Source organism: Eumetopias jubatus, unplaced genomic scaffold, assembly GCF_037043125.1.
Source record: "Eumetopias jubatus isolate StellerSeaLion01/CBP00866 unplaced genomic scaffold, mEumJub1_p1.0 scaffold_3, whole genome shotgun sequence".
NCBI lineage: Eukaryota > Metazoa > Chordata > Mammalia > Carnivora > Otariidae > Eumetopias > Eumetopias jubatus.
In genome coordinates, this window is record NW_028274809.1 from 93,993,498 (window position 1) to 94,021,465 (window position 27,968).

The 27,968-nt window shown below is 37.4% G+C and overlaps 1 protein-coding gene across 1 annotated transcript in view; it reads right to left on the reverse strand.

The window, feature by feature from the left end:
* The window catches only part of RAB3GAP1 (RAB3 GTPase activating protein catalytic subunit 1), a 117,412-nt gene that overhangs the window by 84,402 nt on the left and 5,042 nt on the right, over positions 1–27,968 (reverse strand). Inside the window, exon 3 of the mRNA XM_028101289.2 lies at positions 27,101–27,176. Coding sequence (XP_027957090.1) covers positions 27,101–27,176 — 76 coding nt within the window. The remainder of the gene's footprint in view (positions 1–27,100; positions 27,177–27,968) is intronic.

The window sequence follows — 27,968 nt, forward strand, 5'->3', positions numbered from 1 at the left end:
AAATACTAAAGAGAATACTAGCAAACTGAATACAGAAATACATTAAAAAAATCATTCACGCTGAGCAAGTGGGATTTATTCCCAGGATGCAAGGGTGATTAAATATTCGCAAATCAAAGTGATAACATCACAGCAATAAGAGGAAGTATAAGACCCATGTGATCATTTCAATAGTGGAGAAAAAGAATCTGACAAAGTACCACATCAACTCATGATAAAAACCCTCAACAAACTAGGTTTAGAAGGAACTACATCAACATAATAAAGGCCATATATGAAAAACCCACAACTAAAATCATCCTTAATGGGAAAAACAGAGCTTTTTCCCTAAGGTCAGAAACAAGACAAGGAGGGCCACTCTCACCACTTTTACTCAACACAGTACTGGAAGTGCCAGCCACAGCAATCAGACAACAAAAAGAAATCAAAGGTTTCCAAATTGTTAAGGAACAAGTCAAACTTTCACTATTTGCAGATGACATGATACTATATAGAGGGCACCCAAAAGACTCCACAAAAAAACTGCTTATAACTGTTTAATGAATTCAGTAAAGTTGCAGGATGCAAAATCAAGATACAGAAATCTGTTGCATTTCTATATACCAATAATGAAGCATCAGAAAAAACTGAGAAAACCCCACTTACAATTGCACCAAAAATAGTAAGACACCTAGGAAGAAACCTAACCAAAGAGGTGAAAGACTTGTACTCTAAAACTCTAAAACAAAATTAAAAAAAAAATTTTTTTTTATAAAAATTGAAGATGATACAAAGAAATTGGGAAAACATTCCATTTTTCATGGACTGGAAGAATACTGTTACAATGTCTACATTACCCAAAGCAATCTACTCATTTAATGCAATAAATTGAAGATGATACAAAGAAATGGGAAAACATTCCATTTTTCATGGACTGGAAGAATACTGTTACAATGTCTACATTACCCAAAGCAATCTACTCATTTAATGCAATCCCTATCAAAATACCAACAGCATTTTTCACAGAACTAAAACAAATAATCCTTAAATTTGTATGGAACCACAAAAGACCCGGACTAGCCAAAGCAATCTTTTTTTTTTTTTCAAAGATTTATTTATTTATTTTAGAGAGTGTGTGCATGCAAGCAAGGGAGGGGGCAGAGGGAAAGAGAATCTGAAGCAGATTCCCCACTGAGTGTGGAGCCCAACATGGAGCTCAATTCCACGACCCTGAGATTATGACCTGAGCCTAAATCAAGTCAGAGGCTTAACCGACTGAGCCATCCAGGAGCCCCTAGCCAAAGCAATCTTGAAAAAGAAAAACAAAGCTGGAGACATCACGATTCCAGACTTCATGTTACATTACAAAGCTTACAGCTTTGATCAAAACAGTATGGTACTGGCACAAAAACCGACACATAAACCAACAGAACAGAATAGAAAACCCAGAAATTAACCCACAACCGTAGGCCCAATTAATCTTCAACAAAGCAGGAAAGAATATCCAATAATAAAAGATTGTCTCTTCAACAAATGGTATTTGGGAAAAGTGGACATCAACATGCAGAAGAATGAAACTGGACCACTTTCTTACACAAACACAAAAATAAATTTAAAATGGATTAAACAGAGGAGTCCAAGATAGCAGAGCAATAGGAGACCTAAATTTCATCTGGTCCCAGGAATTCAGCTAGATAGTTATCAAACCATTCTCAACACCTTACGAACTCAACAGGAGACTGAAGAAAAGAACAGCAGCAACTCTATGAACAGAAAAGGGACTACTTTCTGGAAGGTAGGACATACAGAGAAGCAGATCTGAGGCAATATACGGGAAGATAGAATGCAGTGGGGGAGGGAGCCTCCAACAGCCAGCTACCGGAAAGTGACAGAGCAGCAGAGCATAAAATCGGAACTTTTAGAAGTCGGCTCCGGTGATGGACGTCACTCCAGCGGCTAAGTGGGGGATGGACCCTTCGCTGGGACCCATTGAAAGGGGTCCTCTAAGCAAAGAGAGAGCCTAAAAGTAAGAGAGACCAAAAAGAACAGAAACAATATACCGTAACAGTCACCTTACAGGCAATACAATGGCACTACATTCTTATCTTTCAATAGTTACCCTGAATATAAATGGGCTAAATGCCCCAATCAAAAGACACAAGGTATCAGACTGGATTAAAAAAAAAAACGAGACCCATCGATATGCTGTCTGCAAGAGACTCATTTTAGACGCAAAGACAAGTACCATATGATCTCACTGATACGAGGAATTTGAGAAACAAGACAGAGGGTCACAGGGGAAGGGAGGGAAAAATGAAACAAGACGAAACCAGAGAGGGAGACAAACCATAAGAGACTCTTAATCTCAGGAAACAAACTTAGGGTTGCTGGAGTGGAGGGGGTGGGAGAGATGGGGTGGCTGGGTCACGGACATTACAGAGGCTTGTGTTGTGGTCAAAATAAAAAGCTTCTACATAATGAAGCAAACAGTCAACAGAACTAAAAGGCAACCTACTGAAAGGGAAAAGATATTTGCAAATGACATATCCCATAAAGGGTTAATATCCAAACTATATAAAGAACCAATACAACTCAACACCCAAAAAACAAATAACCCAATTAAAACTGGGCAGACATGAACAGACAATTCTCCAAAAAAGACATCCAGATGGCCAACAGACACATGGAAAGATGCTCAACATCACTCATTCTGGGGAAATGCAAATCAAAACCACAATGAGATACCACCTCACCCCTATCAGAATGGCTAATGTCAAAAACACAAGAAATAGTAAGTGTTGACAAAGATGTGAAGAAAAAGGATCCCTCTTGCGCTGCTGGTGGGAATGCAAACTGGTGCAGCCACTGAGGAGAATAGTATGGAGGTTCCTCAAAAAGTTAAAAATAGAATTACCCTATGATCCAGTAATGGTACTACTAGATATTTACCCAAAAAATACAAAAACACTAATTCAAGGCAACATACACCCTTATGTTTATATAGCAACATTATTTACAATACCCAAGATATGAAAGCACCTCAAGTGCATCCATCAATAGATGAATGAATGAAGAAAATGTGACATACTCTTAATTAATGAAAAAGACTCTTAATTATAGAGAACAAACTGATGGTTACCAGAGGAGAGGTGATTGCAGGGATGGGTCAAAGAGGTGAGGGGGATTAAGGAGTGCACTTGTGATGAGCACCAGGTGATGTAGGGAATTGCTGAATCACTGTAAGTGTACACCTGAAACTAATATAACACTGTATATTAACTAAATGTAATTAAAACTTTAAAAAAGTTTCAGAAAATGAACTTCACTAAAGTAAACATGTTTATCAAAAGACAAGAAGAAAATGATTGGGGAAGCCATGACTGGAGCAAAGACTCAAAATACATGTATCTAACAAAGGACTCACAACCAGAATATAAGGATAATTTAAAAAACTAAACAATCTCATTTAAAAAAAAAAAAGGAGCAAAACACTTAGCAAAGAAGATATAAATGACCAATGAGGGTGCCTGGGGGGCTCGGTCAGTTAAGCGTCTGCTTTTGGCTCAGGTCATGATCCCAGGATCCTGGGATTAAGTCCTGCATCCAGCTCCCTGCTCAGTGGGGAGTCTGCTTCTCCCTCTGGCCCTCCCCCTGCTCATGATCCCTCTCTCTCTCACACACACTCTCTCAAATAAATAAAAAAAATCTTTTAAAATAAAAATAAATGACCAAGAACACAGTTAACTATTATGAATTAATAGATACTACCACATATTAGTAGTCATCACTGAAATCCAAATTAAAAAACTACATTGAGATACCACCTCACACCCAACGGAATGACTAAAAATAGAAATATGACAATGCCACCTGTCAGAAAGAATGGAATAACAAATCTTATACGTTGCTAAGAACAGAAAATGGTACAACCAGTTTAGAAAAATGGTTTGGCAATTTTTTTTTTTTAAGATTTTATTTATTTATTTGACGGAGAGAGAGCACACGCAAGGGGAGCAGCAGAGGGAGAGAGGAAAGAGATTCCCAGCTAAGCAGGGAGCTCGATGCGGGGCTCGATCCCAGGTGCTGGGATCATGACCCAAGCTGAAAGCAGACACTTAACCGACTGAGCCACCCAGGTGCCCCACTAATCATTTTTTATATATTTGTTTCTCTGCTAGACTGTAAAAAGCAAAGACTATGTATGTTCTATTCTGCTTTGCATCCCAGAACTCAGCAGTTCCTACATACTTAATAAGTATCTAAGGAATTACCTTTTTTTAATATTTATAATAAACCCCCACATGTCCCAAAGATGCTAGTAAATATGTAATGCATTTTAAGTATGTGAATATATTTAAACATTTAAATATACTTATAAATATTTGTGAATGTATCAGAAATATGTAATATATTTGGATAATATATACACTGTGATCTATTCTAACAACCTGAAATGGCACACAACCCAATCCAAAAGGTATTCTCTCTGACTTGAACTGACACGTGTACATCAGAGTCCTTGTGCAATGTTTTTTGTGAAATTTATTTCCTCATTGCATGGGTTAAACACAGATGAGTAAACTCACTGCCTTTCTGGATGAAGAGATTTTCTCTAACACCTAAACACAAGTCATCTTTAGGACTTACTTTTTACCAGAATTTAATTTCATCTTAAATGGCCTATCATGTAAAATATAATCCACCTTCTATTAAGAAATATAAATTTAACAATTAATTGTTTAGCAAATTAAAAACTGTTTCTTCTACTACCAAATGCAATACATTATTGAAAGGGAGAAAAACATAGTAAAGCATTAAAAAAAGTGAATTTTTTTCCATTTCTTTTTTTGAGGAGGATATTGTTATGGTTCTCAACCTAATTAGATTTTAAAATCACTGAAAAGGCTTAAAAAATGTACTTAAAAATTTTTTTAAATTACTAGATTCCACAATAGGCCAATTAAATCAAGATAACTGAGGTTGCAACCTAAACACTAGAATTTTTCAGAAGCTCCTCAAATAATTCCAATGTGCAGCTAAGGTAGACAACCACCTGGTATGGAGCTAAAATTAAAGTTTTCATCCATGGGTATAAGAAATCCTTTGACCACAGACAGTATTAAAATATAAGCTTTAAAAAATCATCTGTGCTGGGACAACTGGATATCCACATGCAAAAAAATGAAACTGGATCCTTTCCTCAGACTTGACATGAAAAGTAACTCAAAATGGATCACAGATCTAAATGTAAGAGCAAAAACTATAGATACCATCAAGAAAGTTAAAAGATAACCCCCAATGATGCATGCTACAACATGAAAAATAGAGGAAAATATTTGCACATTATATAGCTCCTAAGGGACTCGTATCCAAATGTATAAGCAACTCTTACACAGAATAAAAATACAAATAATCCAATTTAAAAATGGGCAAAGGATCTGAATAGACATTTCCCTGAAGAAGATATACAAATGGCGAATAAGAATATGAAAAGATGGGGCGCCTGGGTGGCTCAGATGGTTAAGCGTCTGCCTTTGGCTCAGGTCATGATCCCAGGGTCCTGGGATAGAGTCCCGCATCGGGCTGCCTGCTAGGCGGGGAGACTGCTTCTCCCTCTGCCTCTCTCTCTCTCTCTTTCACAAATAAATAAATAAAACATTAAAAAAAAGAATATGAAAAGATGTTTATATCAAAAGCCATTACACAAATGCAAATCAAAACAACCACATATCACTTGAAATCCAGTAGGATGGCTATAATAAAAAAGATAACAAGTGTTGGTGAGAAAGTGGGGAGATCAGGACAAATACATTGCTGATAAAAATCTAAAATGATGCAACCACTTTGGAAAACAGCCAGGCAATTCCCCAAAGGGTTAAAAATAAAGTTACCATATGAACCAACAATTATACTCAAAAGAAATGAAAATATACATCCACACAAGAAACTTACACATGAAGGTTCAGCATTACTTGTAATAACCAAGAAGCAGAAACAATGTAAATGTCAATCAACTGATAAAGGAATAAAATGTGATGAATCCTTATGATGCAATAGTAATCAAAGACTAATAAATGTTACAATATGGACCAATCTTGAAAACTTTAGGCTAAGCGAAAAAATCCAATATACCAAAGGCTACATACTGTACGATTCCATTCACACAAAATGTTCAAATTAGATAAATCTGCAGAGACAAACAGTAAGTCAGTTGTTGCCTCGGGAGAGGAGAAAACAGTGACTAACAGGTATAAGGTTTTTTTTGGGAGTGAAGGAATTGTTCTAAAATAGATTGTACTAATGGTTGTACAGCTTGGTCAATATACTAAAAAACCACTGAATTATACACCTTATTGGTTAACTGTATGGTATATAAATTATATTTCAATAAAAAATTTAGACTGAGAAGATTTTCTTTTAATCACAGTATCTTACATCTATCTACTCTACCTGAAAAACAGTCCAGGCAGTTTCAAATCTGAATGAACAAGAACCTTCTTTAAAAATAGAGGAGAAGGAAAGATGGCGGAGGAGTAGGGGACCCAATTTCAACTGGTCCCCGGAACTGAGCTGGATAGCTACCAGACCACTCTGAGCACCCATGAAACCAGCCTGAGATGTAAGAAGATCTGGATCTCTACAAACAGAAGATCGCAGGCGGTTGGTTTGGAGGTACAAAGCGGGGAGCCCTGATTCCACGGGCAGATATTGGAGGATAAATGGCAGCGGGAGGGAGCTTGGCCTTGGGGATCCTGCATCGCTGGTAAGCAACAGCCTCGCGCGCTGGGGACGGGCCACAAATTCGCAGACCGGTAGCGGCGGGGAAAGGACTTTAGGGCAGCCCCCTGGACGGAAACAGAGCAGAGGGGTTGCGCCTGCGAACTGGGGGCGGCCAGCGGTTTTAGAACACAAAGAGCAGAGACGTGCTGCGACCTGGAGGCAGGACTGGGGTGCTGCGGAGGGGCGCACAACCCAGGACTCTGTAGTTTATAGCAGCACAGACAGAAACAGAGACAGTGTGGCCTGGAGAGCTCACTGAAGAAAAGACTGTGATCTCTCTGCTCTGAGGCAGAGGGTGGGAAACGGTCTCTTCTGCTCTGACTCACGGAAGAGATGGGAAAGCCCCCAGGGAAAGCCGCCAGAGAACAAAAGCCCCAAAAACTGATTCCTGCTGAGCCCATCCCCCACCACAGGGGGCAGGGCAACTCCGCCCAAACAGGGTGGCCTGAGTAACAGCGCGGCAAGCCCCTCCCCCAGAAGACAGGCTGGGAAAACAAGAGGCCAGCAACCCTAAGGTCCCTAGAAAACAGGTGCATCTTGCTTGGGTTCTGGTCAATAATTTGGACTCTCTATACATTCCCTCAACCACCCATCAACAGAATGACTAGGAGGAGGAACCCCCAAAATAGAAAAGACTCAGAGATTATGACTTATGTCACAGATTTACAAATGGATGCAGATATAACCAAGATGTCGGAGATGGAAATCAGGCTAGCCATTGTGAAGACAATGGCTAGAATGGAGAAATCGATTAATGGCAACGTAGAGTCTCTAAGGGCAGAAATGAAAGCTGAATTGGCAGAACTTAAAAATGCTATCAATGAGATCCAATCCAATCTAGATAATCTAACAGCTAGGGTAACTGAGGCAGAAGAACAAATAAGCGACCTGGAAGACAATATAATAGATAAAAAGGGAAAAGAGGAGGCCAGGGAAAAACAACTCAGAATCCATGAAAATAGAATCAGAGAAATAAGCGACACCATGAAGCGTTCCAATGTCAGAATAATTGGAATCCCGGAGGGAGTGGAGAGAGAGAGAGGACTAGAAGATGCATTTGAGCAAATCGTAGCTGAGAACTTCCCTAATCTGGGGAATGAAACAAACATTCGCGTCCTAGAGGGAGAGAGGACCCCTCCCAAGATCACGGAAAACAGGCCAACACCCCGGCATGTAATAGTAAAACTTGCAAATCTTTGAACCAAGGAAACCATCTTAAGGGCAGTTAGAGGGAAGAGATTCCTTACGTACAGAGGGAGGAACATCAGAATAACGTCAGACCTATCCACAGAGACCTGGCAAGCCAGAAAGGCCTGGCAAGACATATTCAGGGTACTAAATGAGAAGAACATGCAGCCAAGAATACTTTATCCGGCAAGACTTTCATTTAGAATGGATGGAGAGATGCAGAGCTTCCACGACCGGCAGAAACTGAAAGAATATGTGACCACTAAGACGGCCCTGCAAGAAATAATAAGCGGGGGGGTTCTATAAAACGAGAAAGACCCCAAGAGTGATATACAACAGAAATTTACAGGGACAATCTATAAAAACAACGTCTTCACAGGCAACATGATGACAATTAATTCATATCTTTCAATAATCACTCTCAATGTGAATGGCCTAAATGCTCCCACAAAACGGCACAGGGCTGCAGACTGGATAAAAAGACAGGACCCATCCATATGCTGCCTACAAGAAACTCATTTTGACCTAAAGATACATCCAGACTGAAAGTGAAGGGATAGAGATCCATCTTCCATGCCAGCGGACCCCAAAAGAAAGCTGGTGTAGCAATTCTTATATCAGACAAATTAGATTTTAAACTAAAGTCTGTAATAAGAGACACAGAAGGACACTATATCATTCTTAAAGGGTCTATCCAACAAGAAGATCTAACAATCGTAAATATCTATGCCCCCAACATGGGAGCAGCCATCTACATAAGCCAACTGTTAACCAAAATAAAGAGTCATATTGATAACAATACGTTAATTGTAGGAGACCTCAATACTCCACTTTCAGCAATGGACAGATCATCTCAGCAGAAAATCAACAAGGAAACAAGAGCTTTGAATGATACATTGGACCAGATGGACCTCATAGATATTTACAGAACATTCCACCCTAAAACAACAGAATACTCATTCTTCTCGAGCACACATGGAACTTTCTCCAGAGTAGACCACATACTGGGTCACAAATCAGGTCTCAACCAATACCAAAAGACTGAGATTATTTCCTGCATATTCTCAGACCACAGTGCTTTAAAACTGGAACTCAATCACAAGAAAAAACTTGGCAGAAATTCAAACACTTGGAAGCTAAAGACCACTCTGCTCAAGAATGTTTGGGTCAACCAGGAAATCAAAGAAGAACTTAAACAATTCATGGAAATCAATGAGAACGAAAACACATTGGTCCAAAACCTATGGGATACTGCAAAGGCGGTCCTAAGGGGGAAATACATAGCTATCCAAGCCTCACTCAAAAAAACTGAAAAATCCCGAATTCACCAACTAACTCTACACCTTAAAGAACTAGAGAAAAAGCAACAAACGATGCCAAAGCCACGCATTAGAAAATAATTAAAATTAAAGCAGAGATCGATGAATTAGAAACCAGAAACACAGATCAGATCAATGAAACTAGAAGTTGGTTCTTTGAAAGAATTAATAAGATCAATAAACCACTGGCCACACTTATCCAAAAGAAAAGAGAAAGGACTCAAATTAATAAAATTATGAATGAAAGGGGAGAGATCACGACTAACACCAAGGAAATAGAAACATTAGAAATTACTATCAACAACTATATGCCAATAAACTGAACAATCTAGATGAAATGGAAGCCCTCCTGGAAACCTATAAGCTGCCAAGACTGAAACAGGAAGAAACTGACAACCTGAATAGGCCAATAAACCAGTAACTAGATTGAAGCAGTGATCAAAAACCTCCCAAAAAACAGAGTCCAGGGCCTGATGGATTCCCTGGGGAATTCTACCAAACATTCAAAGAAGAAATAATATCTATTCTCCTGAAGCTGTTTCAAAAAATAGAAACAGAAGGAAAACTTCCAAACTCATTCTATGAGGCCAGCATTACCTTAATCCCCAAACCAGGCAAAGACCCCATCAAAAAGGAGAATTTCAGACCAATATCCCTGATGAATATGGATTCCAAAATCCTCAACAAAATCCTAGCTAATAGGATCCAGCAATACATTAAAAGGATCATCCACCATGACCAAGTGGGATTTATCCCCGGGATGCAAGGGTGGTTCAACATTCGCAAATCAATGTGATAGAACACATTAATAAGAGGAGGGACAATTGATGCAGAAAAAGCATTTGACAAAATACAGCATCCTTTCCTGATTAAAACTCTTCAGAGTATAGGGATAGAGGGAATATTCTTCAAGTTCATAAAATCCATCTACGAAAAACCCACAGCGAATATCCTCCTCAATGGGGAAAAGCTGAGAGCCTTTCCCTTAAGATCAGGAACATGTCAAGGATGCCCACTCTCGCCACTATTGTTCAACATAGTACTAGAAGTCCTAGCAACAGCAATCAGACAACAAAAAGAAAAAAAAGCTATTCAAACTGGCAAAGAATAAGTCAAACTCTCTTTTCACAGATGACATGATACTTCATGTGGAAAACCGAAAAGACTCCACCCCCAAATTACTAAAACTTAGCAATTCAGTAATGTGGCAGGATACAAAATCAATGCACAGAAATCAGCTGCTTTCTTATATGCTAACAACGCAACTGTAGAAAGAGAAATTAGAGAAACGATTCCATTTATAATAGCACCAAAAACCGTAAGATACCTCGGAATAAACCTAACGAAAGAGGTAAAGGATCTATACTCTAGGAACTACAGAACGCTCATGAAAGAAATTGAAGAAGACACAAAAAGATGGAAAAATATTCCATGCTCGTGGATCGGAAGAATAAACACTGTTAAAATGTCTATGCTACCCAGAGCAATCTATACCTTCAATGCCATCCCGATCAAAATTCCAATGACATTTTTCAAAGTGCTGGAACAAACAATCTTAAAATTTATATAGAATCAGAAAAGTCCCCGAATCGCCAAGGAAATGTTGAAAAAGAAAAACAAAGCTGGGGGTATCACGTTGCCTGATTTCAAGCTATATTACAAAGCTGTGATCACCAAGACAGCATGGTACTGGCACAAAAACAGACATATAGACCAATGGAAGAGAACAGAGAACCCAGATATGGACCCTCAACTCTATGGTCAAATAATCTTTGACAAAGCAGGAAAAAACATGCAATGGAACAAAGTCTCTTCAATCAGTGGTGCTGGGAAAATTGGACAGCCACATGCAGAAGAATGAAACTCGACCATTCTCTAACACCATTCACAAAGATAAACTCAAAGTGGATGAAAGACCTCAATGTGAGACAGGAATCCATCAAAATCCTAGAGGAGAACATAGGCAGTAACCTCTTTGACATTGCCCACAGCAACTTCTTTCAAGATACATCTCCAAAAGCTAATGAAACAAAAGCAAAAATGAACTTTTGAGACTTCATCAAGATAAAAAGCTTCTACACAGCAAAGGAAACAGTCAACAAAACAAAGAGAAAACCCACAGAATGGGAGAAGATATTTGCAAATGACACTACAGATAAAGGGCTGGTATCCAAGATCTATAAAGAACTTCTCAAACTCAACACCCAAAAACAAATAATCAAGTCAAAAAGTGGGCAGATGATATGAAAAGACACTTCTCTGAAGAAGACATACAAATGGCTAACAGACACATGAAAAAATGTTCATCATCATTAGCCATCAGGGAAATTCAAATCAAAACCACATTGAGATACCACCTTACACCAGTTAGAATGGCAAAAATGGACAGGGAATTGGAGAGGTTGTGGAGAAAGGGCAACCCTCTTACACTGTTGGTAGGAAAGCAAGTTGGTACAGCCACTTTGGAAAACAGTGTGGAGGTTCCTCAAAAATTTAAAAATAGAGCTACCCTATGACCCAGCAATTGCACTCCTGGGTATTTACCCCAAAGACACAGATGTAGTGAAAAGAAGGGCCATATGCGCCCCAATGTTCATAGCAGCAATGTCCGCAATAGCCAAACTGTGGAAAGAGCTGAGATGCCCTTCAACAGATGAATGGCATAAAGAAGATGTGGTCCATATATACAATGGAATATTACTTAGCCATCAGAAAGGATGAATACCCAACTTCTACATCAACATGGATGGGACTGGAGGAGATTATGCTAAGTGAAATAAGTCAAGCAGAGAAAGTCAATTATCATATGGTTTCACTTCTTTGTGGAACATAAGGAATAGCATGGAGGACATTAGAAGGGAAAAATGAGGGGGGGTGGAATCAGAGGGAGAGATGAACCATGAGAGACTATGGACTCTGAGAAACAAATAGGATTTTAGAGGGCCGGGGGGAGGGGGGATTGGTTAGCCTGGTGATGGGTATTAAGGAGGGCACGTATTGCATGGAGCACTGGGTGTTATATGAAAACAATGGATTGTGGATCACCACATCAAAAACTAATGATGTATTTTATGGTGACTAACATAATAAAATTAAAAATAAATAAATAAATAAAGAGGGGGTGCATGGGTGGATCAGTTGATTAAGCGGCTGGCTCTTGGTTTCCGCTCAGGTCACAATCTCAGGGTCCTGTGATGGAGCCCCACGGCCAGCTCCGCGCTTGGCAGGGAGTCTGCCTGGGGCTTCTCTCCCTCTCCCTCTGCCCCTTCCCCTGTTCTCGCTCATGCATGTGCTAGCTCTCTCTCTCTAAAATAAATAAATCTTTGAAAAATAAAACTCAGTGAATACTTCATCCATTTATGGAATAAAACAAATCAAGTGTTTCTCTAGTCAAAGGTGACTCTAAAACAAGTTGTTTTCCTAAAACAAAACAAATATGCCAGTATGCTGGCAAAGTAGCACGCAAATAAACACCTAGAACAGTAGTCAACCCTCACCCGCAATTTCGCTTTCAACAGTTTCAGAAAACCACAGTCAATGTCAATCCAGAAGTGGATGATCCTCCTTCTGACATATGGTCAGAAAATCAGTAGTAGACTAACACTGTATCACGATGCCTATGTCATTCACTTCACTTCATCTCATCATGTAGGCATTTTATCATCTCACATCATCACAAGGAGGAAAAAAAACAGATGAGCACAATACAATGAGAGACATTTACATAACTTTTATTACAGCATATTGTTATAATTATTCTGTTTTATTATCAGTTGTTAATCTCTTACTGTGCCTACTTCACAAATTAAACTTTATCATACGTACGTACATATACAAAAAAATATCTATAGGATTCAGCAGTATCTGTGGTTTCACGCATCCAGAGGCATTTTTGTAACATATCCCCCATGGATAAGGGGGAACTACGAGAGAACTCAATTCCAACAGATAGCTGATGATTCCAAACAATAACTAAAAGACAGCAAAAACATGAAAGAACATATTTAATCTAGAAAGCTGACATTGCATTCTCCATGTATTTTGTAAAAAGGAGATTAACTTACATTTGAGGAATTTGTTGTGAAATGGATAGAAGTATGTGATACAGTTTGCAATAGTAATGAATGTTCCATGGCAAAGTTTCCAGTTCAGTGTATTTATTATACAGTCATGGATACTGGCCATGACAACTTGAAATTAATAAAAAAAAATGACATCTAATCTCACACAAACACAATCTATAACCTTCCACTCTTCACAGGTAGCCTGGCTGGCCCTCAGCCTGGATCAGGATCATTCCACTAAAAGCACTAAGGCTCAGTCCAGAAGCTCTTCTACATGGAACTTTGACTTTAGTTCCAGAGGATTATTAAAAACCCTAACAAAAGAAATTCAGAAACAAAGGGGAATTTGACATGAGTCCCTCTTGAATCAATAAAGAGCCACAATTCATCCAGAGAACATTCAACTACCTAAGAACTCTAACAGTAAGAGATCCTAAGAAAAGGGGACACAGCCAACTACAAGTGAATCATAACAAATACAACAGGCTAATCCTTAGAGAAAAGAACTACCCAGTAGATTTAAGTATGCATAAGACATATTGGTTGACACAAATAAGTCTGCTTTACAGGCAACAAGTACTCTTTACCGCCACCTCGGGCACTCAGCTCTAATAGGAGTTTGGGCCTACCTCCACAGTCAGAACTTAAAACTCTTCTAAATCAGCGTGGCTTGTAATTTAAGCCCAAGCATTTTATCTCTTGATCTGACCTCTCCATCTGTAGAGATGAGCTTCTCATTTGTTTACACAGTACTTGTTTAAACAGTGACATAGGCCCTACACCAAACTAAAGTTCAAAATGTAATTCATGATGTACACTGAAAATTTTACTTCACACTGCAAGAATGTTGTGCTATAACTCAATGGCAAGCAAAAAATCTTTTTAAAATCTACAAAAGAAAGAATTAGGAAATAATAGAACTAAAAACATCTGAAGACACCTCTAATGTCTCTCAGATTAAACCTGAGTTTTTTCAGCCAGAATATATTACATAAAACTTCTCCCCAGCTGGATGATAAATTTTTAACTTCTAGGAGCTCTAAGGAATCAATGAATCAATTTTACTGCAAAAAAGTGTTAAGTAATTCTATGTGTTTATATTCTACTCTGCTTAAGCAACTACCATTTGAAAGCCTCTGGTGCATACTTCTGAGAGAGGTGCAGCAGCAACAGCAGCAGGGGCAGCTAATGCTAACTGAGATGGCACAGTGCCACACGGGGTTACAGTAAGCAACAGAACTAGATTTTCGGGGTGCCTAAGTGGCTCAGTTGGTTAAGTGACTGATTTCAGGTCAGGTCATGATCCCGGAGTCCCGGGATCAAGTCCCACATCCGGCTCCCGGCTCAGCGGGGAGCCTGCTTCTCCCTCTGACCCTCTTCCCTCTCATGCTGTTTCTCTCTCTCTCTCAAATAAATAAATAAAATCTTGAAAGAAAAAGAAAACTAGATTTTCAACACCACAGTACAGAGCCCAGACTCTTCATCACTCAGTTAGACATTTTATATTACAATAAAAACTTTAACAAAACAAAGAACTCCAAAAACTTTCAATTTGAAAGAACAGGAAATATGATAAAATGCTCATTTTTTCCTTGTGCATAATTTCAGAAAAGTTACATATACTATGGTTATTATTGAAAGGAAAAACAAAAGTGGAGGGGGAAAAAGGACTATAAACCTTACCTTAAATAATCCTATTCCTAAAAACATTACAGGCATGCTTATAGGCTATATGTTGCTTTCATTTTGATTTACTTCATTTCAGAAACACTATTCTCATCATTGACTGACCCTCCACTGTCTAATTTCCAAAAACTTTGTCTTTAAAAAAGTCTCCACTCTAATCCATAAAACATTTAAATGTTCTGCAAGAATGCAAATAAAGGAATCTAAACTGTTCATAATGTTTCTATCAGCCTCAAGTTTGATCTATTGTTATAACTTAGTTTGGGAAGTTTCTCACACAAGAGAAGACCTATAATTCAAATTTATTTTATATTTGCTATGTGAACTTTAAGTACTGAAGTGTCATTCCAATCTACTAAGTGGGTATGAAAAATCTGAACTCATTTCAATACTATTATATTCACTATTCTTCTTTTAATATTCTAAAGTAATGATTCTTCTTCCATAAATTTTTAGTGAGGTAAGAATCAGTTACTAACAGTTCAATTACCAGATCATGCTACACTTAAAACTTAACATCTCAAAATAAGTACTTATAATTTCTGCTGGCTACATAGAATCATAAAATTACAAGGCTAAAAAGAATTTAAAAGGTCATTTCTATCAATCCCCTGCCTTCAAGCAAGATCACACTCATACCACCAAGACTTTTAACTATTTTATTAAGCCCAAGACACTAAAATTCCAAAATCTACTTTAAAAACTTTTTCTAATACTTCCTCTGCCCAAGTTTACATTTACTTAAATCTCTAAACCAAAAAAGGCAGAGTAAAATAGAAACAACATGAAAGTCTTATTTCTTGTCCATAAAATGGGTAACACTTACCCATTAAAATCTGCCTAAGAATTAAGATTAAGTAAATTAACAGACACAATCCCTATTATATTACATGGCACCCTAACTGATGCTCAGTAACTGCCATTTCCTCCTCTCTTAAAATCATTTCCCAGCACTTCAGGGTCTGTTATGGTAAAGTAGCTTGGTCAGATTAACCATCCTTCAGATAAAAATTATAAAATCTGGGCAAAAACAATTCAATTTTTCAAGGCTCTGAAGAGTAACCAAATGGAGGCAAAAACCAGGGTGTCCATGAAGAAAAGGAATTTTATCTGATGAGATTTGCATGTCTGTATCTTTTTGTCTAAGATAGCAGTTCTCAAAATTTTTTGCCTCAGGACTCCTTTGCTCTTTACTTTTAAAAATTACTGAGGAACCCATACTAGAAAATAAAAAGAAAAAATTATAAATTTTTAAATTCATTTAAAAATGATAATTTGGGGCACCTGGGCAGTTCAGATGGTTAAGTGTCTGCCTTCGGCTCGGTTCAAGATCTCAGGGTCCTGGTATCGAGTTCTGCATCAGGCTCCTTGCTTACTGGGGAGCCTGCTTCTCCCTCTGCCTGCCACTCCCCCACCCTCTCTCTCTGGCAAATAGATAAATAAAATCTTCTTTTTTAAAAGATTTTATTTATCTATTTGCCAGAGAGAGAATACAAGCAGGAGTAGTAGCAGAGGGAGAGGAAGAAGCAGGCTCCCTACTGAGTAGGGAGCCCAATGCGGCGCTCGATCCCAGGACCCCGGGATCATGACCTGAGCCGAAGGCAGCCACTTAACTAACTGAGCCGCTCAGGCACCCAATAAATAAAATCTTTAAAAAATAAATAATAAAATAAAAATGATAACTTATTACATGTTAATGTTCTACCAATATTTTCAGGAACAACCAAAAATATGAATGAGGGGGGTGGCACTGTTTTACATTTTGTAAATCTCTATTGTATAGTTTAAAAAAGACATTTAGATTCTCGTTACCTTCAATCTTTGCAATCCATTGCTCTGACTGAAGTATATGAAAAAAACTGGCCTCAAATACATAATGTAGTTAGAAAAGGCCGGGCCTTCTCAAACCATGAAAGGGTCTCTGAGACCAACAGGGGTCCTCAGGCCACACACCATAAGAATTGCTGGTCCAAGGGCACTCTATCCTGTGCTTAACTCAGGGTTGCAGAATGATGGAGCTTTACTGAATTCAGGCAACAGAGGACAAACTTCAAAGATAAATTATGGAAGGGAAGAAACCCATAGGAGGTAGCTCTCAATCTATATATAAACTCTGCCCCAAATTTTTGGTTACTGTTAAACCTGGCATGAACAGTGGAGACTCCACAGTACAGTGACAAAGAAAGAAACGAAAAGAAAAGATTTCAGGGGTGCCTGGGTGGCTCAGTCGGTTAAGCGTCCAACTCTTGATTTCAGCTCAGGGGTTGACCTTGGGGTCATGGGTTTGGGCCCCGCACAGGGCTCCAAAAAAAAAATTTTTTTTTCAGTGCTGTCACCAATGAGAAGAGAGTGGAGTTTCAGTGCAAATGAACTGCTTGCTAAAACAAAAAAATCGCTCTTCAGAGGAACACGACAGAATATACTCTTCTACATTTCATGCAAAATTCAAGCATATAATTAAGAAATTACTAGATATGCACATGCATGAGACAAACTAAAAGAAAAAAAGAAGAAAAAAAAAGAAACAGGAAAATATGACCTATACTCAAAAGAATACAGTCAATAGAAACCAACCCCAAAAAGGCCTGTATGTAGCAACTGACTTTAGATTAGCTATAATAAATATGCTCAAAGACTAAAGGGAAATATTTTCAAAATAAATTTAGAGATGAGGAACCTCAGAGAATTGGAAATTATGAAAAGAACCAAATGGAAATTCTAGACCTAAAAAGCACAATAACTAAATTGCGAAATATATCAAATGAGCTTAAGAGCAAATCAGAGACAGCAGAAGAAAGTAAATGAACTAAAAAAAAAAAACCAAGAGAAATTAGGAGAGAGGGGGAAAAAAAAATGAGGACAGCAGAACCTCAGAGACCTGTGGAAAAGTACTAAGAGTTCAAATATAACTTAAGTCACAGAAAAAGAGTAGAGAATGGGGCAAAGGTATTGAAGAAATAACAGCCAAAATTTCCCTAGTTTGGTGAAAAACAAAAGTTTACATATCCAATATTAACAAACCTAAGCAAGAAAAATGACAAGTAAATACATCTAAGCACATAATAGTTAAATGACTGAAAAAGAAAACTGAAGAAAAAAAAGCTTAAAACCAACCAGTGAGTAAAACATCAAAATAGAAAAAAAAAATATGAATGACACCTAACTTCTAATCAGAAACTATTGAGAGAAGAAAAAACAGAACTACATTTTTAAAGAAATGGAATGAACAAATGAATGAATGAATGTCAAGGCAGAATTCTTCAGCAAAACTATCCTTCAGAAACAATGTAAAATAAAGGTATCTTCAAACAAACAAAAAAGAATTTGCACACAGCCAAGAGTACAGCAATTCCTCAAAAAATTTAAAAAACTATCAAGCAGAGACTTGAAAAGATATACATACAACCACATTCATAGCAGCATTATTCATAATATAATTCATAATAGCCAAAAAGGAGAAACAACCCAAGTGTCCACCAATTGATGAATGAATGGACTGACAAAATGTCATATATACATACAATGGAATATTATTCCATCATAAAAATATTTTTTGACACATTCTACAACATGGATGAACCTTGAAGAAATTATGCTTAGTGAAACAAGCCAGACACAAAAGGACAAATACTCTATGATCCCACTTATATGCGATACCTAGACTACTCAAATTCATAGAAACAGAAATAGAATTGTGGTGGGCCCCTGGGTGACTCAGCTGGTTAAGCGTCTGCATTTGGTTCAGGCCATGATCCCGGGGTCCTGGAATCAGCTCCTGCATTGGGCCCCCTGCTCAACAGGGAGTCTACTTCTCCCTCTCCCCCTCCCCTCTACTCATGTGCTCTCTCTCTCAAATAAATAAAATCTTTAAAAAAATAAAAAGTAAAGAAATAGGACAGTGGTTACCAGGGGCTTAGAGGAGGAAAGAGGAAGTTACTGCTTAAGGAGAATGAAGTTTTCAGTTTGGGATGATGAAAACTTCAACAACGTCAAAGTACTTAATGCCACTGAGTTTTACACCTAATGGTAAATCCTATATATATTTTGCCACGATAAAAAAAAAAATTTTGAGTCAACATGATTTACCACATTCAGAAAACAGAAAGGAAAAGCCACATGATTATTTAAACAAAGAGTAAGATTTCAAAAAATTAAACACTCATTTATGATTAAAAAAAAAACTCAGCAAACTAAGAAAAGAATTCCCTCAGCTTTTCCCCATTGAGAATGATATTCAGTGGGTTTCTCATAGATGAATTTTATGAAATTGAGGAATGTTCCCTCTATCCCTATACTCTGAAGGGTTTTAATCAGGAAAGGATGCTGTATTTTGTCAAATGCTTTTTCTGCATCAATTGAGAGGAACATATGGTTCTTCCCTCTCCTCTTATTAATGTGTTCTATCACAGTGATTGATTTGCAAATGTTGAACCACCCTTGCATCCCAGGGATAAATCCCACTTGGTCATAGTGGATGATCCTTTTAATGTATTATTGGATCCTATTAGCCAGGATCTTGTTGAGAATTTTGGCATCCATATTCATTAGGGATATTGGTCTGAAATTCTCATTTTGATGGGGTCTTTGTCTAGTTTAGGGATCAAGGTAATGCTGGCCTCACAGAATGAGTCTGGAAGCTTTCCTTCTATTTCTCCTTTTTGAAACAGCTTCAGGAGAATAGGTATTATTTCTTCTTTGAATGTTTGGTAGAATTCCCCAGGGAATTCATCAGGTCCTAGACTCTCGTTTTTGGGGAGGTTTTTGATCACTGCTTCAATCTCATTACTGGTCTATACAGGTTATCAATTTCTTCCTGTTTCAATCTTGGCAGTTTATAGGTTTCCAGGAACGCATCCATTTCTTCCAAGTTGCTTAATTAAGATATAGTTGTTGATAATAATTTCTGATAATTGTTTCTATTTCCTTAATGGAACACGACAAGGATGCCTACTCTTACCACTACTGTTCAACATAGTACTAGAAGTCCTAGCAACAGCAATCAGACAACAAAAAGAAATAAAAGCTATTCAAACTGGCAAAGAAGTCAAACTCTCTCTCTTTGCAGATGACATGATACTTTATGTGGAAAACCCAAAAGACTCCACCCCAAAGAATTCATACAGCAATTCAGTAATGTCGCAGGATACAAAATCAATGCACAGAAATCAGTTGCTTTCTTATACATTAACAATGTAACTGTAGAAAGAGAAATTAGAGAATGGATTCCATTTACAATAGCACCAAAAACCATAAGATACCTCGGAATAAACCTAACCAAAGAGGTAAAGGATCTATACTCTAGGAACTACACAACATTCATGAAAGAAATTGAAGAAGACACAAAAAGATGGAAAAATATTCCATGCTCATGGATCAGAAGAATAAACATTGTTAAAATGCCTATGCTGCCCAGAGCAATCTATACTTTCAACGCTATCCTGATCAAAATACCAACAGCATTTTTCAAAGTGCTGGAACAAACAATCCTAAAATTTTATGGAATCAGAAAAGACCCTGAATCGCCAAGGAAATGTTGAAAAAGAAAACCAAAGATGGGGGCACCATGTTGCCCGATTTCAAGCTATATTTCAAAGCTGCGTCACCAAGACAGCATGGTACTGGCACAAAAACAGATACGTAGACCAATGGAAGAGAACAGAGAGCCCAGATATGGACCCTCAACTCTTATGGTCAAATAATCTTTGACAAAGCAGGAAAAAATATGCAATGGAAAAAAGACAGTCTCTTCAATAAATGGTGCTGCGAAAATTGGACAGCTATACAGAGAATGAAACTCGACCATTCTCTTACACCATACACAAAGATAAACTCAAAATGCATGAAAGACTTCAATGTGAGAGAGGAATCCATCAAAATCACCTCTTTGACATTGGCCACAGCAATTTCTTTCAAGACACGTCTCCAAAGGCAAGGGAAACAAAAGCGAAAATAAACTTTTGGGACTTCATCAAGATAAAAAGCTCTGCACAGCAAAGGAAACAGTCAACAAAACAAAGAGGCAACCCACGGAATAGGAGAAGATATTTGCAATGACACACAAAGGGCTGTTATCCAAGATCTATAAAGAACTTCTCAAACTCAATACCCAAAAAACAATTAAGTCAAAAAATGGGCAGAAGACATGAAGAGATACTTCTCAAAAGAAGACATACAAATGGCTAACATACACATGAAAAAATGTTCATCATCATTAGCCATCAGGGAAACTCAAATCAAAACCACACTGAGATACCACCTTACACTAGTTAGAATGGCAAAAATTGACAAGGCAAGAAACAACAAATGTTGGAGAGGTCATGGAGAAAGGGCAACCCTCTTACACTGTTGGTGGGAATGCAAGTTGGTACAGCCACTTTGGAAAACAGTGTGGAGGTTCCTCAAAAATTTAAAAATAGAGCTACCCTATGACCCAGCAATTGCACTACTGGGTAGTTGCCCCAAAGAAACAGATGCAGTGAAAAGAAGGGCCATATGCGCCCCAATGTTCATAGCAGCAATGTCCACAATAGCCAAACAGTGGAAAGAGCTGAGATGCCCTTCAATAGACAAATGGATAAAGAAGATGTGGTCCATATATACAATGGAATATTACTCAGCCATCAGAAAGGATGCATACCCAACTTCTACATCAACATGGATGGCACTGGAGGAGATTATGCTAAGTGAAATAAGTCAAGCAGAGAAAGTCAATTATCATATGGTTTCACTTATTTGTGGAACATAAGGAATAGCATGGAGCACATTAGGAGAAGGAAGGGAAAAATGAAGGGGGGGAATCGGAGGGAGAGACAAACCATGAGAGACCATGGACTCCGAGAAACAAACTGAGGGTTTTAGAGGGGATGGGTTAGCCCAGTGATGGGTATTAAGGAGGGCACATATTGCATGGAGCAATGGGTGTTACATGCAAACAATGAATCATGGAACACTACATCAAAACTAATGATGTACTGTATGGTGACTAACATAATAAAAATAAATAAAAATAAAAAGAATTCCCTCAAACTTATAAAGGACACCTATGAAGAACCTATAATGTTCTCAATGTTGAACCACTGAACATTTCCCCCCTTACAATGAGAAGGCAAGAATGTCTACTCTCAACAGCTCTCAACATGTTACTAAAAGTCCTGGTTAGAGGCGCCTGGCTGGCTTTGTCAGTAGAGGACGTGCCTCTTCATCTCAGGGTCGTGAATTCAAGGCCCACGTCTGGCACAGAGCTTACTTAGAAAAACAAACAAACAAACAAAAAAGACTGCCCTGATAACACTGTGCATAACTGTGCATAACTGACAGGGGTCACTAGCTGTTTAATTTAAAAAAATAAAAAAAAAAGGCCTGGTTAGTGTGGTAACAATAAGAAAAGGACAAAAATTGAAAAAGAAGTAAAACTGTCCCTATTTGCAGGCAACGTGATTATGAATGTAGAAAATGCAAAAGAATTAACAATAAGATTATGAATCTTTACTTTAGCCAGGTCTGAAGATACAAAGTCAACATATAACCTATAAATACACAGAACAAACTAATGGTTGCCAGAGGGGAGGTGGATGGGGAGATGGGCAAAATGGGTGAAGGGGAGACACAGGTTTCCAGGTATGGAATGAATAAGTCATGGGAATAAAAGGCACAGCATAAGGAATATAGTCAATCAAGCTGTAATAGGTTGTATGATGACAGATGATAGCTACATGTGTGAGCATAGTATAATGTATAAACTCATCAAATCATTATGGTGTACACCTAAAACTAATATAACATTGTGTGTCAACTATACTCAAATAATCTTTTTAAAGTCAACATACAAAATTTTATTGCATGTCTATGTGCTAGCAATAAACAAATGAAAAACGAAACTAAAAAACAATTCCATTTACAACTACATACAATATAAAATAGTAATAAATTTAACAAAAGATATGCAAGACCTCCACCAAAAACTTTAAAGCACTGCCAAGAAAAACTGAGACTTAAATAAATGGAGCAATGTGCCATTTTCATCATTGGAAGCTTCAAGACTGTCCAAATGTCACTTCTCCCCCAAAGTATCCTATAAATTGAACACAAACCCAATCAGTTCCAGCATAACCATAATCCTTTCTATAGAAACTGAGAAGCTCACTCTAAAATTCATAATGGAAACATAAAGGACCTAGAATAGACAAAACAATCTTGGGAAAACAACAAAAGCTAAAGAATTTACATTAACCTCAGGACTTAATATAAAGTTATTCAGTAGTTCTCAACTGAGGGCAATTTTGCCTCAGAGGACATGTGGCAATGTCTAGATACATTTTTGGTTGTCATCACTGGGAGAGTGCTATTGGCATCTAGTAGTTAGAGGCTAGGGATACTACTAAATATTCTATACTGCATGGGGCAGCCCCGTAACAATCTGGCCCAAAATTTTAATAACGCCAAGGCTGGGAAACCCTAAACTACAGTAATCAATACAATGTGGTACTGACATAGTATAGTCAAATAGATTAATGGAACAATACAGATTCCAGAAGGTAATCCCCTATGTCAACTGTCTGACAAATTTAATGGAGAAAAGCGTTTTGAACAGAGGGTTCTAGAACAGGATATCCCTATGTAAACATTGAACTCAATTCAAACCATATACAAATATTAGTTCAAGATGGATCACAGACCTAAAGGCTAAAATGATAAAGCCTGTAGAAGAAAACATAAAAAGAATATCTTCATGACCTACAAAACTACTATCTGAAAAGACTTAAAGGCAGAATACATAAAAGAACTAAACGACTCCTAAAACTCAATAAAAATTCAAACCAATTTAAAACATGGACAAAAAATTTGAACAGACATTCCACAAAGACAAATGGCTCATAAGCACATGAAAAGTGGTTAATATTAACATTCATCACAGAAATACAAAATGAAAACCAGAATGAGAAATACAAATAATTCCACAAACTACATACCCATTCGAACGACTAAAATTTTTAAGACTGAAAACAAGCAATTGGTGAGAATGTAAAGCCACCCAAACGCTCATATATGTATTGCTGGTAGGTGAATAAAATGATATAAAAAGCTTTAGCAGTTCCTTAAAGTTAAGCATATACCTATCCTATGATCCAGTAATTTCACTCCTGGGTATTTATCTAAGAGAAACAAAAACACAAGTCTCCAAAGGCCTCATACAAGAATATTCTGCTTTAGGGGTGCCTGGGTGGCTTAGTCATTAAGTGTCTGCTTTCGGCTCAGGTCATGATTCCAGAGTCCTGGGATCGAGCCCCGCATCAGGCTCCCTGTTCCGCAGGAAGCCTGCTTCTCCCTCTCCCACTCCCCCTGCTTGTGTTCCCTCTCGCTGTGTCTGTCAAATAAATAAAATCTTTAAGAAAAAAAAAAAAGAATATTCTGCTTTATTCATAGCCAGTATGTCCGTCAACAAGTGAAACAAACTGCAGTATATCATACAACAGAGTACTACTCAGCAATAAAAAGAAATAGTGATTCTTGCAGCCACAAAGAAACCAGGCACAAAGAGTGTATATACTGTAGGATGCCATATCACAAAATTCAAGATCCAGGCAAAAGTAATCTCTAATTTAAAAGAAAAAAAGAGGGGCGCCTGGGTGGCTCAGTTGGTTAGGCGACTGCCTTCGGCTCAGGTCATGATCCTGGAGTTCCGGGATCGAGTCCCACATCGGGCTCCCTGCTCAGCAGGGAGTCTGCTTCTCCCTCTGACCCTCTTCCCTCTCGTGCTCTCTCTCATTCTCTCTCTCAAATAAATAAAATCTTAAAAAAAATAAAAAAGAAAAAAAAAAGAAAAGAAAAAAAGAGGGGCACCTGGTAAGAGGCTGCCTTCAGCTCAGGTCATGATCCCAGGGTCCTGGGATCAAGCCCCGCATTGGGCTCCCTGCTTGGCGGGAAGCCTGTTTCTCCCTCTCCCACTCCCCCTGCTTGTGTTCTTTCTCTGTCTCTCTCTGTCAGTTAAATATATAAAACCTTTTTATAAATAAATAAATAAATAAATAAATAAATAAATAAATAAATAAATGGATGAATGAATGAATGAATGAAAAAAAGAGAACAGCAGGATGCCTGGGGAACATGAGTGAGGAGCACTGAGATTAACTGGAAAGGGTTGCTAGGGACCTTTCTGGGGGGGGACAGCAATGTTCAGTTTCTTGAGTGAGGAGTGTTGTTACAGTGATATAAACATTTGTCAAAATTAAGCAGTTTTGTGCATTAAAATATATGTAAATTTTATTTTAAAAAACTATTTAAAAAATCTAGTGGGGAGTGGAGAATTGATAGAGGTACTACTGAAACAAGAAAATAGTAGAACACTGTTAAAACCGAGTGATGGGCACATGGGGGTTAATCATACTATTTCGTCTACTTTACAAATGTTTGACATTTTTCATAATTAAAGGTTTTTTAATTTCTCTTAATTCCTCATTAGTGGAGGAAGAGAGTTGGTAATCACTGTCCTCCACATGAATTAAAATCTCTTCAGTCACTAAACTTTCTTTTATATGCTCAATAATCCGTCCTTTACACTTAATCTTATTCGTCATAATTAACAGCTCACCTTGCAATCTATTCATGTTTTCCCTAACTCACTTATTTACCACTTTCTACAGGGAGAAAAGGGTTAGAGAGAGTTAACCTTCCTTTAGCCCATGCCAGGCAGTATGCTACATACTTTGAATACATTACCGAATTTTTATCCCAAAATTGAATTTAGCATCTAAAACTTTAATCTTATTTACTTATTACTTCTCTTCCTCATCAGAATTTATGTTCAATGACAACATGGATCCTGTCTTGTTCATTATTTCTTCATATATGGCACACAACAGATACTCAGTAAATATGCATAAATCAAAGTATTAAGGAAAATAAATAACATCAGAGATCACAAATACTCAGTTTAGCTCTCTTTTTGGTGCTGCAAATCATTTCCCATTCCAGTTACAGCCACCTTGTTTTGCCCTTAATTTTACTGTCATCTATACCAATTGTTATGCATTTGTTTCAAGTAGAATAGAATGATCTGTGTTTGAAAACTTCATATTTTCTCTTTATTAAAAAATGTAATCAAAAAAATATTTTAAAAATCAATTTATATTTCAGCGTATCTTTAAATGATTTTTTTAATGATGTGCGATTTCTGTATGTAGTGTTACTTTTTCTGCTCTTATTCATATGAATAAAGAAGAAAATCCGTTTGCTTTTATAATCTCAAATTGTTACCATCACCATTAAGCTTAAAAACCCTTGCAATAATTCAGAGCTCCTTACAGGAGGATAAACTGTAGTTAATAATAGATTTATAATAAAAATGACCAATTTTACTTCAAAAAAATTATCTAACAAAACGAAGCATCTACATAAGCCTAAAATCAAATCATTAGTTTCCTTTAGTGCAAAACAGAAAATCTAGGTTTGTTCTCAGAGTACATTCTTTAGTAATCATTTGGGGCATGGTTTACCTTAGATTAGAATTAAGTATCTTAATATCCAGCAGTATCTTAGATTAGAATTAAAGTTCCACCTCAATTTTGAATAATTTCTTCATTCTTAAATATCCTCAAAACTTCCATAAAGTGAAAAAAGAGGGTGTGGGGGGGACAAATCTATTAGTGGTACTGTAAAATACAAAACTTGAGTGAAACAGCTGCTAATAACAGCAAGTCAGTTAAGACCAAGATTTCTCCTCAATAGTTAAGCAAAATATCATGAAGCTGGTAATTGCAATGTTTCTCTGACTAAAAAACTTCTAAAAAGATTTTCTAACATTCTAAGGGAGAAAGCAAGAGAGAAGTAAACATCAGAAGAAACAAAATCACTCACAAAGAATGACATTATACATGTAAAATTTTATTTAAAAACAATTCACAAATGTCTTACATATGTTTTTTGCCAGATTCAAATCCAAGTTCTTTCAGATGCCACTTTATGTTCATAGATCATACATAACTTTAAAAAAACATTTAATTCAAATGTACCAAATGCAGCAAAGGGCTTAAAAATAGAAGTTTCAAAGTAAATACTTATTTAGAGACACCAGCAAATAGATCTGACCTTTTCAAGTGGCTTTCCCAAAGAGTTTCCAATCAGCTTCCAATCATTTAAGACTTCTTCAACTTTGGAAATAAACCTAGGGAGGAGTAAAAAAACAACAACAAAAAAACCTTTCTGAACATGTAACAGCTTTTTTACTATTGTTACACAATTTCTTTAAAACAGTATTTTTTAGGGCGCCTGGGTGGCTCAGTTGGTTAGGCGACTGCCTTCAGCTCAGGTCATGATCCCGGAGTCCAGGGATCGAGCCCCACATCGGGCTCCCTGCTCAGCGAGGAGCCTGCTTCTCCCTCTGACCCTCCCCCCCATGTACTCTCATTCTCGCTCTCTCAAATAAATAAATAAATCTTAAAAAAAAAACAGTATTTTTTATATTTTAACATTTTTATCAGAGAAGGCTCAGTAAATTCAGTATTATCAGTCTATTTTATGAATATAGAATAAATGTGGAAATAATCTTCTCTAATCCAAGAATTCTTAAATTTTGATTTCTTGAAGTAAATTTTTAGTAAACTCTACCCTCAACATAGGACTCGAACACAGAACCCCAAATCAAGAGTTCCAAGCTCTATCGACTGAGCCAGCCAGGCACCCCAAATTTTGACTTTTTTAGTCTACTTCTTATCCAATTAAAGCATTCTGCTTCTATAAAATATAAATTAAGAATAAATCTCTCTATATTAAAATGAATATAAATTTGGAACAGAAGTAAAAACTGACAGGCTAAAAGGATACTAGTAAAGATAACTATGAAAGCGGGACACCTGGGTGGCTCAGTCGGTTAAGAGTCTGCCTTAAGCTCAGGTCATGATCCCAGGGTCCTGGGATCTCTCTGACAAATAAATAAATAAATAAAATCTAAAAAAAA